The sequence below is a fragment of the Mercenaria mercenaria genome, chromosome 1 (assembly GCF_021730395.1).
Source record: "Mercenaria mercenaria strain notata chromosome 1, MADL_Memer_1, whole genome shotgun sequence".
Classification (NCBI taxonomy): Eukaryota; Metazoa; Mollusca; class Bivalvia; order Venerida; family Veneridae; genus Mercenaria; species Mercenaria mercenaria.
In genome coordinates this window covers 52128594-52146765 of record NC_069361.1, presented here as the reverse complement: position 1 = coordinate 52146765, position 18172 = coordinate 52128594, and the positions used below count along the sequence as shown (strand labels likewise).

At 37.1% G+C, this 18172-nt stretch overlaps 2 protein-coding genes across 3 annotated transcripts in view; both read left to right on the top strand.

Annotated features, from left to right (window-relative positions):
• The window catches only part of LOC123537855 (protein shisa-4-like), a 55961-nt gene that overhangs the window by 29106 nt on the left and 8683 nt on the right, over positions 1 to 18172 (top strand). The gene's annotated exons all lie outside the window — the stretch shown is intronic.
• LOC123537830 (uncharacterized) lies at positions 1210 to 17135 on the top strand. 2 transcript variants are annotated; one of them, XR_008371602.1, is made up of 6 exons: positions 1210 to 1354; positions 4661 to 4775; positions 8473 to 8618; positions 9152 to 9331; positions 14449 to 14594; positions 16974 to 17135. XR_008371602.1 is itself a non-coding variant. In XM_045321712.2 (4 exons), the coding sequence occupies exons 1-4, from the start codon at positions 1306 to 1308 to the stop codon at positions 9310 to 9312; spliced, it is 471 nt and encodes a 156-aa protein (XP_045177647.2). In that variant the 5' UTR covers positions 1210 to 1305; the 3' UTR covers positions 9313 to 9822. The 2 variants fall into 2 exon arrangements, 1 of the variants encoding a protein (XP_045177647.2); XM_045321712.2 differs by lacking the exons at positions 14449 to 14594; positions 16974 to 17135 and having other exon boundaries at positions 9152 to 9822.

Genomic DNA, 18172 nt, shown 5'->3' with positions numbered 1-18172 from the left:
GTTGAAATCTACTGATAAAGTTAATCGACCGTTAACTCAATCGCCTGTTAAAGTTTCGAACAACTGGATCCAGTTGATTGCAAATGTGAGGATCGTGCTGACATGTCTTTTTTATAACAAGTGAACATAAAAAGTTACAATTGTTGGAAACGTTTCAGTGAATGTGTAAATTACGTTTTTACCCAGTTGGTTCTACACTACAAATATGTAGTTTATTGTAATTCAATTTTATTGATATCTAATAACATGGGGTCATTTTTACGATATTAATATTTAGACGTTGTCAACTGAATTTACCTCCATGTCAGTCTTATTTTTTATCCCATTGATAACTGGTGAGAATATTGCAAGGTCATTTAACTCCGGCGTTAGGCTGTATTGTTAGATGGTAAATTGACACGAAATTCACGCGTTTTTTGCCCAAGTTTCCCCCGATATATATACAACGCTACTGTTGTATATGAAATATAGACGGGTACAAGTCTGCTTTACGATTGGCTATTTACGGATTATCGTGGTCTAATTTTATATATATATTGGAGGATTTGGTATGGAACACCAGACTGGACATTAATGGGGAAAATGAAATAAAGCAATCAAAATATTAAAGGATTTACAGATACCGCTATTTTACCCTGCGACATTGAAACCGTGATAAAACATGCTCTATGACCCCAATACGACATATATTAACTTACTGCTGACAAAGGCGGAGAAGGTGGGACCCTGACCCCAATTGCAAGTGTCTGTGAAGTTGGCCAACTAATTCTCCTTATATAACTTATTCTGAAGTTATACAAATGTGTATTACGACATACTAGTTTCGATTATGGTCTAAATCATGACACGGTTGAATCTCAGTCACTAATTTGAGAACAACTTTAAAGGATGTGTAGATGATGCTCAAGTGATAGATTGTTGTAATTATTTTTTGATATGCTTAAACTACAACTCGTTTAAATGGGTCAACCGTGTTGTTGTACTTATAAAACAGACTGACCCAGTTTACAGTTTGGTCAGTGAGTGAGTGAGTTGGGTTTTACGGCGAATCGACACAAAATGGTCATATATCGCCGAACAGTTTGGTCAGGGCTACGGAAATGCAATGTATTTTGCAACTGAAATATTTCTATAAAATGATTTCTTCCCCTTCCGTTTGGATCCGTCAATGTTTATTGTTTGTCAATTGTATGATGGACTGTACTCCTACATTGAACCGGAAGAACAATAAAATGTCATGTTATCAGTTTTAGTCATAAAACAAGATTTTCAACAGCTTATAAGCTAAGATACAATAATACAAAAATGACGGATAAAATGTATTTCGTTGTAGTTGTATTCATTTGTGTCACAGGTAACTATATAGTTTTGTTTTCTTTTATGTAATTTAAACTGTGGGCTGTATGGTTACCTAAATAGATTGAACACAAGACAGTAAGAAACAGTGATAAATATCCAATTGGAAGAGCCAAGTTCCGATGGCATATCTACCTGAACCATAACCCGAGAGCTGTGTAGGCACGGATGTGTACTTCATGTATCATAAATATGTTTAAAACGTAAAGCATATAAATAGGAACAGGAAAAAACGAACAAAATGAAGAAAAAAATTCGTTTCACAGATGAACGAGTCACATATTATCTGTCAACAGACTAAAAAATGTTCTAAAACAAAGGAAAGTTATCATGTAGTATCAACATTTTCTATTTCATTTTGGAATTTAAGATTTAACTTTCCATCGTTCGACGTAATATATGTAGCAAAGATAGGTTTGGTTTGTGTAATTCTAATAACGTATTATTCCGCCTTATAAGGTCGGTATAGACTAGTTTTAAGATCAAGCCAGCAAGGAGTTTAAGGATTTCTAGGTTTATATACATACACCAAGAATAAATGTTTAAATAAGATGCATTTTCATCTGTTGTGCTTGTCAAAAGCAACGTTAAACAGACAGCAAAATATTGACTGTGATAAGAACTAACACAATGTAAAAGGTAATGAGCTGATATTAGACCTTTCTAACGTAAACGTAATTACGAAACGGAATACTGAATCCGTAAAATTTTAGGCTAATTTGTGGTCTATGGGAGACAATTTCATCCAATAGTAATGCACTAGTAATTTCCCTTAGACCATTATTTGCAAATAACATTTATGGATTCAGTATTCCGTTTCCGATTTACGTTTACGTTAGAAATGTCTATTTACGTGCAACAGTAAATGTAAACAATTTACTTAGTATCTCACGTGAGACATCCTGGGTTCTTTTTTAATCCCCCGCCACAAGTGGTGGTGGTGGTGGTGGGGGGGGGGGGGTATAGGAATGGTCTCCGTCCGTCCTTCCTTCTGTCCGTCCGTCTGTCCGTAACACTTTCGTGTCCACTCCATGTCTCCTAAACCCCTTGAAGGATTTTCATGAAACTTGGGTCAAATTATCACCTCATCAAGACGATGTGCAGAACCCACGAATCAGCCTTGTCCGCTCAAGGTCAATGTCACAACTAAAGGTCAAAGGTTTGAGCCTTCCATTTTGTGTCCGCTCTATATCTCCTAAACCCCTTGAAGGAATTTTATAAAACTTGGGTCAAATGATCACCTCAACAAGATGATGTGCAGAACCCATGAGTTAGCCATGCCGGCTCAAGGTCAAGGTCACAACTTTTAGGGTCAAAGGTTTCAGCCTTCCATTTTGTGTCCGCTCTATATTTCATAAACCCCTTGAAGGATTTTCATCAAACTTGGGTCAAATGATCACCTTATCAAGGCAATGTGCAGCACTTATGAGTCGGCCATGTCGGCTCAAGGTCAAGGTCACAGCTGAAGGTCAAAGGTTTGAGCCTTCCATTTTGTGTCTGCTCTGTATCTCCTAATTCCCTTAAAGGATTCATATGAAACTTGGGTCAAATGATCACCTCATCAAGGGATATGCAAAACGCATGAGTCAGCCATGCTGGCTCAAAGTCAAGTTCATAACTCGAGGTCAAAGGTCTGTGCCTTCCATTTTGTCTCCACTCTGTATTTCTTAAACCCCTTGAAGGAATTTTATAAAACTTGGGTCAAATGATCACCTCATCAAAACGATGCGCAGAACTGATAAGTCAGCCATGCCGGCCCAAGGTCAAAGTCATTACTTAGGGTCAAAGGTTTGAGCCTTCCATTTTGTGTCCACCCTGTATCTCCTAAACCCTTTGAAGGATTTTCATCAAACTTGGGTCAAATGATCTCATGAGTCAGCCATGTCAACTCAAGGTCAAGGTCACAACTCAAGGTCAAAGGTTTGAGCTCTCTATCTCCTTAACCCCTTGAAGGGTTTTTATGAAACTTTGGTCAAATGATCATCTCATCAAGACGTTGTGCAGAATTTATAAGTCAGCCATGTCAGTTCAAGGTCAAGGTCACAGCTAAAGGTCAAAGGTTTACCCTTTCACTATCCATTGCAGGGCCTTGTTGTGTTTGGTATAAATCCGTTTTCCAACAGTATTTCAGTTATGTATCAACGGAAAGTTAACCTTACCAGTGTTCCTGGATTATCTACTAGTACAAACCTGTTCTCCGCAAGTGATTGCCAACTTTCCCTCATGAATCAGAGGTGAAGGAGTGTTTGTTTGTTTTGGGTTTAACGCCGTTTTTCAACAGTATTTCAGTCATGTAATAGTGGGCATTTAGCCTCACCAGTGTTCCTTGATTCTGTATCAGTACAAACCTGTTCTCCGCAACTGTAACTGCCAACTTGGCCACATGAATTACTAGTATCAGAGATGGAGGACGAATGATTTCATTCCCGTGTCTTTTATCAAATCGTCACGGAGAACATACGCCCCGTCCTGGGATCGAACTAGCAACCCCGCGATCCGTAGACCAACGCTCTCCCTACTGAGCTAAGCGGGCGGGCTTTGAGGACGCATGATTTGATTTCAGACACAATTTTATCAATTCGTCAAGGACACCATATGCCCCACTTGATAAACTACGACCCTGGGATCTATAGATCTGCGCTCTACGCGGACAGGCGATCCTGGGTTCGAGTCCCAGTTATCAGTCTGAAAAAGAATGGAATCCGACTGCTTTTTCTTTTGAATATGCGAACAGTAAATAATTTAATTGGACCATTGTTTAGCCATCAGTATCATTACTGTCGTGTGTGTGTGTGTGTGTGTGTCTATTCGGGTTTAACGTCTTTTTCAACAATTTTTCAGTCATATAAACGACGGTGTCTGCTTGTAGCAGTGAGCACAATGCCCAACTTTATAGTGCTGCCTCACTGGAATATCACGCCGTAGACACGTGAAATGATACCCCACTCAGTCACATTATACTGCCACCGGGCTGACCAGTCCTAGAACTACCCTCTTAATGCTGAGCGCCAAGCGAGGAAGCTACTAGTACCATTTGTTTATGTCTTCAGCATCATTACTGAATTTCAAACAATTACATAAAATCTAATATATTATGTATTTTTGGTCTTGCAGTTAATCATTTCTCTAGTGTTCATAAGATGTTAATAGACGGCAATGTGGACTATTGCTGCTTGGGGCACACGAAACCTACACGTTAGCCTTAATGCAAGGGTATGTAGACCTGTAAAATAGGATATAACATCACATCTGTGTAAACAAATCAGGTTTTGTATGATCGACACTTCCTTATTCTAAATTTCAGTTGTACACGCCGGGGAATATTGTACAAAGAGCAATTATGGACCAGTATATGACGACAGAATTTACTGCTCAACGTCTTGTTGTGGAGATAAATATAAGAAATACTGCTGTAGCAGGTATATATTTTTCCAAATTGCTCGTCCGGTTCGCTGTTTAATTCGAGCTCATTGAACGGAGGAGGTTATTTTCTTTTCCAAAATGATTTAACAAGTTTATGTGACCGGCTGGTGTATATGTAGAGCACAAAGCAAACATGCGACAATAGACTAAAATATTACTTATTGGGTTTTTCATTGTTTCACTAGATGATAACCAGGAAAATAACTACCGCAACTTTAGTTTGCTGTGTATTGTTTTTGTTGGATTTAATGTCACAACGCCACAATTTAGGTCAAATGGCGACTTTCAAGCTTTGATGGTTGAAGAAGACCCCAGGTGCCCCTTATTTCATCACCAGCGGGCACCTGCGTAGAACCACCGACCTACCGTTAGCCAGCTGGATGGCTTCCACACGTGAAGAATTGAAATGTCCGGGTGAGGCTTGAACCCACATTGATGAGGGGCAAGTGATTCTAAGTCAGCTACCTTATCCACTCGACCACGGAGCCCCCCTTAGTTTAAACACATAGAACAAAAAATCGTCCTTGAAGGCAAAATCTCAGATTTAATAAATAAAACAGATGATTTGGTATTTGAAATTATATGCGCTTGATGCTAGAATTAACTTACTTTTGGATTTATTTGTTTGTTTCCGGATAAACATCGGTTTTCATCAGTGTTATGTAATGGTGGGCAATTAACCTAGATTCTGTACCAGTACAAATCTGTTCTCCGCAAGCTACTGCCAACACATGAATCAGAGTGGGACGACGGATGAATTAAGACACAATTTCTTATATAAAATCGTCACAGAGAACAGACGCCTCGCCCGAGGATCGAACTCGCGACACGTAGATCTGCACTGTCTCTACTGAGCTAAGCGGGCAGGCTAAAACTAATTAGTATTACAGACGTTCTTAGATTATTATTTATCTCCGATTTTTCAATAGTGCAACTGTTGTTTGCTCGGGGTTTTAATACTTAAAACCTAATGTATACGCTGTTTAAATATTGCCATATTGTCATGTAGCGATTGTCAAATACATTAAAACAATAAACAGTTTCAAATGGATGAACGTCTGTGAATAAAGTAGTAATTCAAGTGCATGATAATTATAGTAAATAGATTAAATGCGTATATAGATGAAGAATCACTGGTTATAATAATAACTATTGAAGTTGCAAGCCTCAAAAGCTAAATTACTCTAACAGGTTTGATTAAGAATGTTGAAAAACGCAAAATAAAGGATAATGTCAAAAGTAATTTTAGTTAGTAACAACAACAACAACAACATTTTATTAGCAAACTTCGACAAGAACTTGCCTTTGGCTAATGAACAGAAAAAAGAAAATACTGATACAATAGATATGTAATCATACACGACATGTTATGAAAATGTTGATAGTAAGTATATAATAGCATGTACATATAGCGGCAGCATGAACAGAAAAAGGTAATATTACCCATAAACAGTTATCATAATTATTAAGTACATAATTACACCTCTGCATTTCTGATACTATATGCTTCTTTAAGGTATTTACAAATATTCAAAATAGTTTTCCTTTTATTTGAATTCATCAGACAGTTAAATAAATTGACATTTGGCCACGAAATGCGTGGCAAAAATTTGGTACGGATATTAGAATATTTTTGACAAGTCATTAAGAAGTGATATTCCGACTCAACAACATTGTAATTGCAATTTCGACACACCCTATATATTCTATCGGTTCCTACGTATCTCCCAGTTTCTATAGCTAGAGAATGAGCTGATAATCTGAAACAAGTGAATAGTTTTCTCAAATAATCATTATCAATAAAATCAAGATACTTTTTATATCTAAATTCAGTTTTAAATTTTACATAGTAATCTAGTTTTGTCATACTATGAACAATACCACTCCACTCTTGTTTAAACTGATCTCTTAGTCTGCATTTCAATATATCAAAAGTGATGTTCTCTTGAAAGTTATGCCACAAGTAGCCGTATCCGATACCATCAATAAGAAATTTAATATTTATTGCCCAAAAAGTACATCTTTCATTATATAATTCTTCGTACTGAAGTTGAAAAATCTTATACATAAGCGATCCTGTATCATTCCTTATTTTCGTCCAATAATTTAATACTCTCTCTTTACATAAAACAGATATAGGGTATCTTCCAAGTTCTCCTAAAACGGCCATAATTGGGGTAGATGCTTTAACTCCAAGAATCTTTTTACAGAACTTCACTTGAATTCTATCTAGAACATCTGTGTTATAGATGCTAAAAACTTCTGCACAGTATAATAAACTCGGCTCAACCATTCTGTCAAAAAGTAAGAGTTTAGCTTTAACGTCAAATAATAGAATATAAGCTATTTACCGCCTTTAATGCCTGTTCTGCTAAGGATTTCATTGCCTCTAGCATTGACCTATTGTATTTAAAATTAACTCCAAGGTAACAAAAAATGTTTCAACAATTTCTAATTAGTAATTGCAGTAGTTTACGTCGTCGGTAAGACAATATGAATGTGTATCGTTCTGTTTGTTTGTTTGTTTGTGTTAAGTTTTACGCCGTTTTTCAGTGTAACGGCGGACAGTTAACCTAATCAGTGTTCCAGGATTCTATACCAGTATAAACATTTTCTTTGCAAGTAAGTGTCAACTTCCCAACATGAATTACCGGAGATGGACGTCGAATGATTTCAGACACAATGTCGTTTATCAAATCGTCACGGAGAACATAATTATGCCCCGCACAGGGATCTACCTCACGAATGCGCGATCCGTACACAAACGCTCTTCCTACTGATCTAAGCTGGCGGGCTGTGTAACGTTCTGTTTTGTGGTTTGTTAAATTTCCTCATGCCGCACTTAAAAACAAAACAGCAAACAGCCATCCTAAAATAGGGCGTTTCCCCCTACAAAGCTACCATCCGTAAACAAAGGCAGTCCAGCGCAAAAAGAAAGTTTTTCCCCCAATGCTGATCTCCTAACCAATGCTACTGCCTGATTTTTTTACCTTTGCTACTGGTACTACCTTTGATTTAGTCAGCAGTTTTGAAAATGCAAACACAAATTTAAAAATCGCATTGAGCGCAATGCCCACCTTGATAGTGCTGCCACGCTAGAATATCACGCCGTAAACCTGCGACATGATGGCACAAATTAGCCACTACAACATACGGTACGGATTTCGTATCCCATGAATATTTTAGTGACCTCAAACGTTGTCCATGAGATTTAAATGCAAAGTTATACACCAGTTAATTAAAGCCGTAATATATGAAATAAATATATTTTTATATGGAATATGGAACACTTTTGCTATGTTAAACGTACATGTGATCAAATACACGCCAATGTAATTCATACCTGAATAAAACATTCAATCTTTTGACCCGCCCGCTTAGCTCAATAGGGAGAGCGTTGGTCTACGGATCGCGGGGTCGCGAGTTAGATCCTCGAGCAGGGCGTATGTTCTCCGTGACTATTTGATAAAAGATACTGTGTCTGAAATCATTCGTCCTCCACCTCTGATATTCATGTGGGGATGTTGGCAGTTTCTTGCAGAGAACAGGTTTGTACTGGTAAAGAATCCAGGAACACTGGTTAGGCTAACTGCCCGCCATTACATGACTGAAATGCTGTTGAAAAACGGCGTTAAATACAAAACAAACAAATCAATTTTTTGCCGATTTGTATCTATGAGGTTGTCATTGCAGCGTTGCTGTACCAGGACTCATTGTGCTTGGTGTTATTGGACTTGTAGTACTGATAGGGTCAGTGTTAGTGGCTGTATTTTGTTGCTGTCGAAAAACTAGAGGACATACGGGATGGTTGTGTCAACCAGCGGGCGTAACAACTATAGGTGACACCATTTTTCCTTCGCCCTACTGTTTTTAAGCGGTCAGGAACAACCAAGTTACCGTTAATTTTAGTACTGAAATACCGAGTGTCTGTCAGTCTCTTTTTCGACTGCTTATCTGTCCGTTCGTTTGTCTGATTTGCACTTATTTCAACATTTGAAGGGACATTATAGAAACTTCAATAAATGGCTGTCGGCAATGAAAAGAATCTTTAGTAATTTCCGATTCATATCCCAATTTTATATGCTCGTTTGATAAAATAGACGAATTATGTGCTGTGATAATGTAATGTAATGCACCCCCTCCCTCAAACCCATGACCCCGCGATCCGTAGATCTGCGATTTCCCTATCGTGCTAAGCGGGCGGGCTTCTCGAACTGTTGTATTACTAAGAAATACATATTATAAGATATCTTCATTTAGGGTATCACCAGCTTTTAAGGGAGACTATACGGCTTCGTACGTGTAACAATTTCTCATATCTTTAAAAATGTATGCGAACACGTTTCAATATCGAACAGTGTATATATTTCAGTACCGGTGTATGGTGTGCAGACAACCGCTTTAGGGTATGGACAAGTTGGATATACAAATGTCGCGTTTCCGCAACAGATACAGACAACACACATGCCTGGCCCAGCAGATAATTCCCAGAAATGGCAACAACCTCCATACAATACTGCCGTCACAAGCTAAATCTTATTCGTTAAAAATGGTCATTATAATGATAATGTCATTGACTGCATTTAAAGACGATATCATAACAGTCAGTCATACATTTGCGTCAGAAGTATATTATTAGTCCCCTATCCTGTTACCAACAAGCTGTGTTACAATTTTATCGTGCCGACTTCCCTTTACTTCCATCATGCTATAATCGAAACATTATTGTAAATTAACAAAGCTACTTACAGTGCAGTCTGGAATCCTGCAATCATTTGTTTGGTCATCATATTTTTATAGTTGATTAACACCAGCAATAAAATGCACAATGACCTGTATTTTGACTAAATTACAAAACACAAAAGCTCATTTACAAATGTTATAAACTGGTTTAGATAAGAAATTCTGTTCCATCCTTTCAAAAATCACTAGATTTGATGATGTCAGAAGTGTGTTAGAACTTCGGCTTTCATCCCGTTTCCTGTTAAATCCTTTATCGTGCATGTAGATAAATGATAAAACAATAAACTGCTGAATATCAAATGTAATAATTCCTTTGTTTTACCATGATTTAATTTAAAACGAGATTTGAACGGCCGTGTCTCTCATAAATTACTACTAGAATGAAAACGGCAAGTTAAATTTACTCTCGTTTTTCGATACCTATAGCAGGAGCTAATTAATAATCTGACTTGATTCAATGACGCCAGCGATTCGGCAGCCATTTTGTTTTTTATAAAAATTCATATCTGAAATGTACTTGCAGGATATGGAATATATCCTGTCTCTACGTGACGTCTATTGAGCAATAGAAATGCAAGAAACTTGATATTTGGTATGTAGCATCATATAGTAGGCCTCTACCAAGATTTTTCGAGGATGAAATATGGCCCTGCCCGGGGGGGGGGGGGGGGCACATGGTTTATATAGACTTGTATGAGAAAAAAACTTCAAAAAACCATCTTGTCTGAAACGACAACACCTAGGCTTTTGATATTTGGTATGTAGCATTGCCTTGTGGTTCTGTAAAAAGACTGTTCAAATTATTCCCCTGGGGTGAAAAGAGGCCCTACCACGGGGTTCCCTAGTTTTACATAGACATATACAGGAAAAAACTTTAAAATTCTTCTTGCCTGAAATTGCAAGGCCTATGCTTTTGATATTTGGTATGTTGCATTGCCTAGTGGTCTACTACCAAAATTGTTCAAATTATGTCCCTGGGGTGAAAGAGGCCCTGTCCTGTGGGTCCCAAGTTTTACATAGACTTATATAGGAAAAAACTTGAAAAATCTTCTTGTCTGAAAGTGCAAGGCCTATGCTTTGACATTTTTATGTACCATTGCCTAGTTGATCTCTAACAAGTTTGTTCGAATTATGCCCCTGGGGTGAATTGATATAAGTTATATAGGGAAAAATACTTCAAAAATTATCGGATCATATTTCCTAGACTGTTTAATTATATTTACCTGATGACCCCAAGTGATAAGGGTCACCCGACTGTGACCTTGACCTATTGACCTACTTCCTTGTTTTTTATGATACAGCCTTGAAATTTGGATGACATGTACAGTTTTGCACACCAATCTTAAAACTGACTTTCAGTGACCCTGAATATGACCTACTGACCAACCTTCTTGTTTTTTGAAGCTTTAGCAAAGAAATTTGTTCAAGCAAGCAACTTAACTCAGGAGAGCGATATAGGGCCATCATGGCCCTCTTGTTGAAAGCTTCCGGGCAATAAACTCTTATCTTTAATTTCTAGCTCACCTGAGCCAAAGGCTCAGGGTCAGCTATTGTGATCGCTCACCGTCCGGCATCGGTCCACACTTTCCTTTATACAACATCTCCTCCAAAACCACCTGGCAAATTCTGATGAAACTTCACAGGGATGTTCCTTGAATGGTCTTATTTAAAAATTGTTCAAAGAATGAATTTCATACAAAACTCTGGTTGCCATGGCAACCGTAAGGAAAAACTTTAAAAAATCTTCTTGTCCAAAACCCCAGATCAGGATATTTAATATTTTCAAATTATGCCCCCAGGGTGAAAACAGGCCCCGCCTCGGGGGTCTCAAGTTTTACATAGATTTATATAGGATCAAAACATTTAAAAATCTTCTTGTCTGAAACCACAAGACCTAGGCCTTTGTTGTTTGGTATGTAGCATTGCCGTGTGGTCCAAGATTTTTCAAATTATGCCCCTCGGGTGGAAAAGAGGCTTCGCCCCGGCGGTCTCATGTTTCACATAGACTTATATAGGGGAAAAATCTTCTCGTCTGAAACTGCAAGGCCTACGCTTTTGGTATTTGGTATGTTGCACTGCCTTATGGTCTTCTATCAAGATAGTTCAAATTATGCCTCTGGGGTAAAAAGAGGGGTCCAAAGTTTTACATACTTACATTGGAAAAAAACTTTTTAAAATATTCTTCACTGAAAGTTCAAGGCCTAGGCTTTTGATATTAGGTGTGTAGCATTGCCTAGTGTTTCTCTTACAAGACTGTTCAAATTATGCCCCTGTGGTGAAGAGGCTCTGCCCCGAGGGTCACTTGGTTTTTATTATGATTTATATAGGAAAAAATACTTAAAATAATATCTGATCATATTTCCTAGACTGTTTTATTATAATTACCTGATGACCCCAAGTAATTAGGGATCACTTGACTGTAACCTGACCTGCTGACCTACTTTCTTGTTTTTAAGATGCAGCCTCGAAATATTAACGACGTATTCAGTTTTGCACACAGATCTTAAAACTGACTTTCAGTGAACATGAACGTGACCTATTTACATACTTTCTTAATACATGATTGTATTTTAGCATCCGTTTGACATTTGAAATATGTAATAACTGTTCATATTACTCAGTTGAGCGATCTAACAGCGTATTTCACCGGTCAAGATATGTTCAATTTGATAAAGTCTTGCTTTGAATATTCAGGAGCACTTACTCTTCATCAAGACGTATTTTTTAGTTGTTGATATCTTTAGGTTACATTTTAAAAATAGGTCTAAGCTGTTATAGTTATTCCTACATTTGAAAGTGTTTTTATTTAATTCAAAAGCTGATGAGCAAGTGATTCGAACTCAGCTAACTCTAACTACAAAACTGTAATAAACTGCAAAAGGTGTAGTCATTTTTCCAAACTGTATTGTTTTGTACCTTTTGATAATATTAATGCTACCCACATGAGTTGATCGTTTCTGTAAAATTATGACAAATCTAGTACATGCATACAATGCGCTCTCAAGGAATGTGAAGAATATATTTCAGTGTCATAATTTTCAAGTCTTAAATGAACTGCTTCAAAGTCTAATATTTTCATCTTTTTGATATGATGAACCATAGGCAAACACCAAGGGAGGGCCATATATTTGATATATGGGTGTATATATATATAGTTGTAACACGCTTGGCTGCCAATCCAGAGGTCCGGGGTTCGAAACCCGGTCCAGGAACTGGAAATTTCTGAGATGCTCTTGAGTGTCTCCCACCTGACTAAGAAGCCTGTACTGGTTCTTCCCAGGAAAGACGGCTTAGCGTGTATCGGTGCTATACACTGGGCACGTTAAAGAACCAGACTGTCTATTCGCAAAGAGCTAGGCTAAGTTAGCCGGACAGGCCTGTATCTCTCTCTGTTCTCTCTGTCTGTTCTGGGGGCTTTATCGCACTCTGTTCCTCTGGTCAGATCGCTCTGTGTCTGTACTAGTAGAGGATGAATTTCGCGCCCTGTGTGGCTGCGTTTGCTATATGTGAAGCACCTTTGAACGTGTTTATCATGAAAAGGGCGCTGTATAAATCTGGTATAATAATAATAACACGATAGAGACCACATTTTGCAATCAACTTTAATCAAATTTGCACACAACTTGTATTGGCATAATATCTCGATTCTTTTCGAAGACTGGCCAGATCCCGTCATGGGTGTTAGAGTTATAGCCCCTTATAGGGCCAAAATTTGCTATTTTTGGCTTGTGAACATGATAGGGACCACATTTGCAGTCAACTTGAATCAAACTTGTATTGGCATAATATATGTTCCTTTCGAATATTTGCCAGATCCCATCATGGGTTCCAGAGTTATGGCCCCTTAATTGGCCTAAGTTTGCTATTTGGCTTTTGCAGCCATATAGAGACTTCATTTATGGTTTGATTTGATATAAACTTGCAAATATCTTCAACAACAATTAATGTTGGATTCCATGATGAATTTGTCAGATCCAGTCATAGGTTCCGGAGTTATGGCCCCTGACTGACCCCTGAAAGAGCCAAAATTTGTTAATTTTTACCTTGTGAACACGATAGAAGTGATATATTTGATTTTAACTACACTTACACACAACTTAAGTCACAATAAGATCTCAGTTCTTTTCGAAAAACGGCTAGATTCCATCATGGGTTCTGGAGTTACTGCCCCTGAAATGGTCAAAATTTTCTAGTTTGGCCCTTTCAGCTATATAGAGGTTTCATTTATGCTTTGATTTGATACAAACTTGCATACTATAGAATGGTTATCTTGATGATTTCTAGGCCTGGATCGAAACTGAGTCATGTCGGGTCAGAAACTAGGTCATCAGGTGAAATCAAAGGAAAAGTTTGTTAACAACCTATAGGCCACTTGTATGCCCTATCTTCATGAAACATGGTCAGAATGTTTATCCTGATGATTTCTAGGCCAAATTTGAAACTCGGTCAAATGAGGTCAAAAACTAGGTCGACCGGTCAACTCAAAGGAAAAACTTGTTAACACTCTTAAGGCCGCAGTAATGACCCTGTCTTCATGAAACTTTGTCAGAATGTTTATCTTGATGATTCCTAGGCTAATGTTAAAACTGAGTCATATTGGGGTCAAAAACTAGGTCACCTGGTCAAATCAAAGGAAAAGCTTGTTAACACTCTTGTTCATTTGATGTGCATGAAACTTGGTCAGAATGTTTGTGTGCATGGAATATCGTACGAATTTTTATCTGGGTCATGTAGGGTCAAAAACTAGGTCACCAGGTTAACTCAAAGAACTCAACGATTTGTAACGGGAAAGTTTCTTCTTTTGTCCCTTTACATAAAACGTTAAAACTGTGCCATTATTTTATCCCTGTTAATTTGAACGTGTTTTCAAGAACTTTTGAACCAACTCTGGTGAGTTGTTATGTTTTTTTTATTTCTATTTTGCAGTAACGTTGGACTTATTGGCATAAGTATTGGATCAATTCTGCTAGTCGTTACTGTTGTTACAGTGTTTGTTGTAATTTGTTGTTGTTGTAAGAAATCTCGTGGACAGCCAGGACAGGTGTTTCAACCAGCAAGTGTAACAACAACAGGTAGGCAGCATTCCTCATATCCTATGATATTATAATTATTAAATATACAATTTAGCACTGAAGTATCTTTTTTCTATTGATCCACCGCTGCCGCCGCCGTCACAGCAGCAGAGCAGCGAGCGCTTGCGCTCTGTAACGCCGCATAACAGCATCGCCGCATAAACGTGTTTTTGCGTTTATGCGGTGATTTTTAACACATAAACAGGACTTTCTTATGTGGCCAGAAGGCACACTTTTGCCGCATAAAAAAAAACAAAGACGATTTCGGGAGTTTCTTGTTGTTTTTTTTTTCATATAGACAAAGAAGGAAAATTGCAAACTGTTCCATAGAAATTTTTTTTTAAACTTGGTATGATTATAGAAAATCACATCAGGAAGAAATTTATGAGAAAAAAGTCGGGGGTCACCGTCCTACTTTTTGAGTTATCTGCCCTTGAATCTGAGAGTTTTGCTATTTTATGTCGTTTTCAAGGGCAGATAACTCAAAATCAAGCTTACTGATACTTCATACAATTTCATATTCTTGTTTGTTATCTCAATTTCAGACATTCTGCAAAGTTTTAAATAATTCTTTCAAATAGAATTATTGCTATACTTCAATGAGTAAGCATATTGCTTTTTCCTTGAAAAAAGGGAGATAATTTGAAAAAAAAATCTATTTGTTCGCGTAAGAGACTATTGAAAGATATCTGTCTGATGAAAGTTCTGTAAAGTTGGTACAATGACACGGAATAAAGTAAGAACCATTTATTTCAAATGACAATTGGTATGACTAGACGCAACTTTAAGTTATCTGCCCTTGAAAATGACCTAAAATAGTAAAAATCTCAGATTCGAGGGCAGATAACTCAAAAAGTAGGACGGTGACCCCCGATTTTTTTCTCATAAATTTCTTCCTGAGGTAATTTTCTATAATCATGCCAAGTTTAAGAAAATTCTATGGAACAGTTTGTAATTTTCCTTCCTTGTCAAAAAACATGAAACTCCCGAAATCGTCTTTAAAACACATACTAGTACAATAGTGGTTGATAAAGTTTCGTCAAGATCGGACTTAGTTTTTTGTGTCCACATTACCAAGCTTTGAACTAGACTTTTAGAGACGTAAATTCTGACAAAGATTTAGTAAGATCGGTTTAAATGTGAACCAAACCAATTGATCTTTCTGCAAAAACGTTTGAAATGACGTTTGGCCCAACTAAAGGCGGGAATATATGTTACGACAAAGCACATCACCGTCATTTGGGACAATCAGAAAATTGAATCGTCGTATGACGTAACATATATTCTCGCCTTTTTGTCAGACTGACGGGCTTGTACCCTTGACAATGCACACGTTCAACGTCATTTCAAACGTTTCTAGAAAAGTCAATTGTTAACGACGGACAAACAAATCCAACAATCCTCACAGCTCCACATGTGCTCTTTGTGCTCAGATGAGCTAAGAATTATTTCCTTGTCAAGAACCACTGGTAATTGTGCCATTTTGAAATTTATTCACGTCTAGGTCATCAGTGTATATCTCTGGTTACCAGGGCAACGAAAGGAAAACTTTTGAAGATTATATTGTTTCCAAGAATTTCACCACAACATTAGTTTTGGGCACTTGAACAAGAGGAGTCAGATGACTGATATAGGGTCATCATGGACGTCTTTCTTTCATTGATTGTGTTTTATGCACTAGTCATTTGTAACCAAGAAAATGTAGATGTGAACACTCCAAGGGGAGTAATAATTTATTTTCAACTTTCAATTTTGGCTCAACTTAAAAATATTACCTTAAAACACGTTTATGCGGCGATGCTGCTATGCGGCGTTACAGCGCTCCCAAATGCGCTCCCGGCCACCACAGCAGCAGCAGCAATCACAAACAGAGGAGAAGGAGGAGGAGGGAATATGAGGAGGATGAGGGTGGTGGCTGCTGCTGCTGCTGTGGTGGCCGGGAGCGCATTTAGGAGCACCAGGAGCGCATTTAAAAGCGCCGGGAGTGCATTTAGGAGCGCCGGGAGCGCAAGCCCTCGCTGCTCTGGCGGTGGCGGTGGATCAATAGAAAAAAGATACTTCAGTGTTAAATTGTATATTTAATAATTATAATACCTTAGACAGCTGAAGCGAATGGATTGCATTCATTGATTGATAAAGAAGCAGACGACAAAGGGGTTAATATTTTACCAGGTATAATTCCTTTTGTCGTTATTAAAGCAGACACTATTTTACAGTCTACTAAGCTTGAGGATTAAACATCAATATTATAGAACTTGTCGCGTGTTTAACCTTATAATCAATAGGTGTGAACCATATACTTTGAAATCTTTTATGACTAGTAAAAGCATTTATTCTTTAAATTGTACCATTTTATAGAACGGTATCATTTCCTTGAAGGAGTCCCATTGGAAGGAAGTAAACATGATGAGTGACATTTACATCTATCTACAAAGTGACGATTAAATTGGATTAAATTTAATTTGGTTAACTAATCAACTTTATGTGCCGACCAGTGTGACGACCGGTGTATCTTCTGTGAGGTAAGATTAGTTGTGTATATTGTGTTGAACATATTTAACTTACAGAAATCAATTTTTTGTAGAAAATGATAGACTCTGTATATCAACGGATTACAGTTCCGTGAAAATTGTTGGAACTGGCATAAAACAGAATCGCATTATCTAGATACATCTGGGATTATTTTCATCATGATAAAATCTTAATATCAAATCCAAGTGATGTTTAAATATTAATGTACTGATTATACACTCATAGACTTTTAAAATCGGTCACGACTATAACTGTGACATTTTTTAATAATATTTAAATTACACGACTGTTTCATTCCTAAAAATTTTAAGATTTGATTTTGCCTCTCAGTTTAGATTTCAGCGCATATAAAATCTGGCGAAATCAACATCCTTATAAGTTTTTCGTTTATTAATCATACTAAATATTAATATTTTTTACTGAGAATTGACATGCACACGTAGAAATATATTCTTGATAAAAGCTTAAAAGGATTTTCAAATACCCGTCACTTTAAAATTTACGTCTTGATTTTACTGTCACTTGAGATTTCCGCGCATGTAGAATCGGGCGAAATCAAGACCCGTATACGTTTTTCGCTTCAAAACCACCCTAAATATAAATAATTTTCTTGAAAATTAACACGCAAACGTATATTTATATTTCTGATAAAAGCTTAAAAGGATTTTAAAAATAATTCATTACTTTAAATTTTATGACTTGATTTTGTATGTCACTGACCATCTGGCAAAATCAACACCCGTATATATTTTTTGTTTCTAATTAATACTAAGTATAAATATTTTTTCTTGAAAATTGACATGTACACGTAGAAATATATTCTTAATAAAAGCTTAAAAGGATTTTAAAAAGTTTTCATCACTTCAGATTTTATGTCTTGATTTTGCCTGTCACATGAGATTTCTTCGCATATAAAATCTGGCAAAATCAACACCCGTATACGTTTTTCGTTTGAAAACCAAACTATATATCAATATTTTTTCTTGAAAATTGACATGCACACTAAGAAATATATTCTAAATAAAACCCTAAAAGGATTTTTTTTT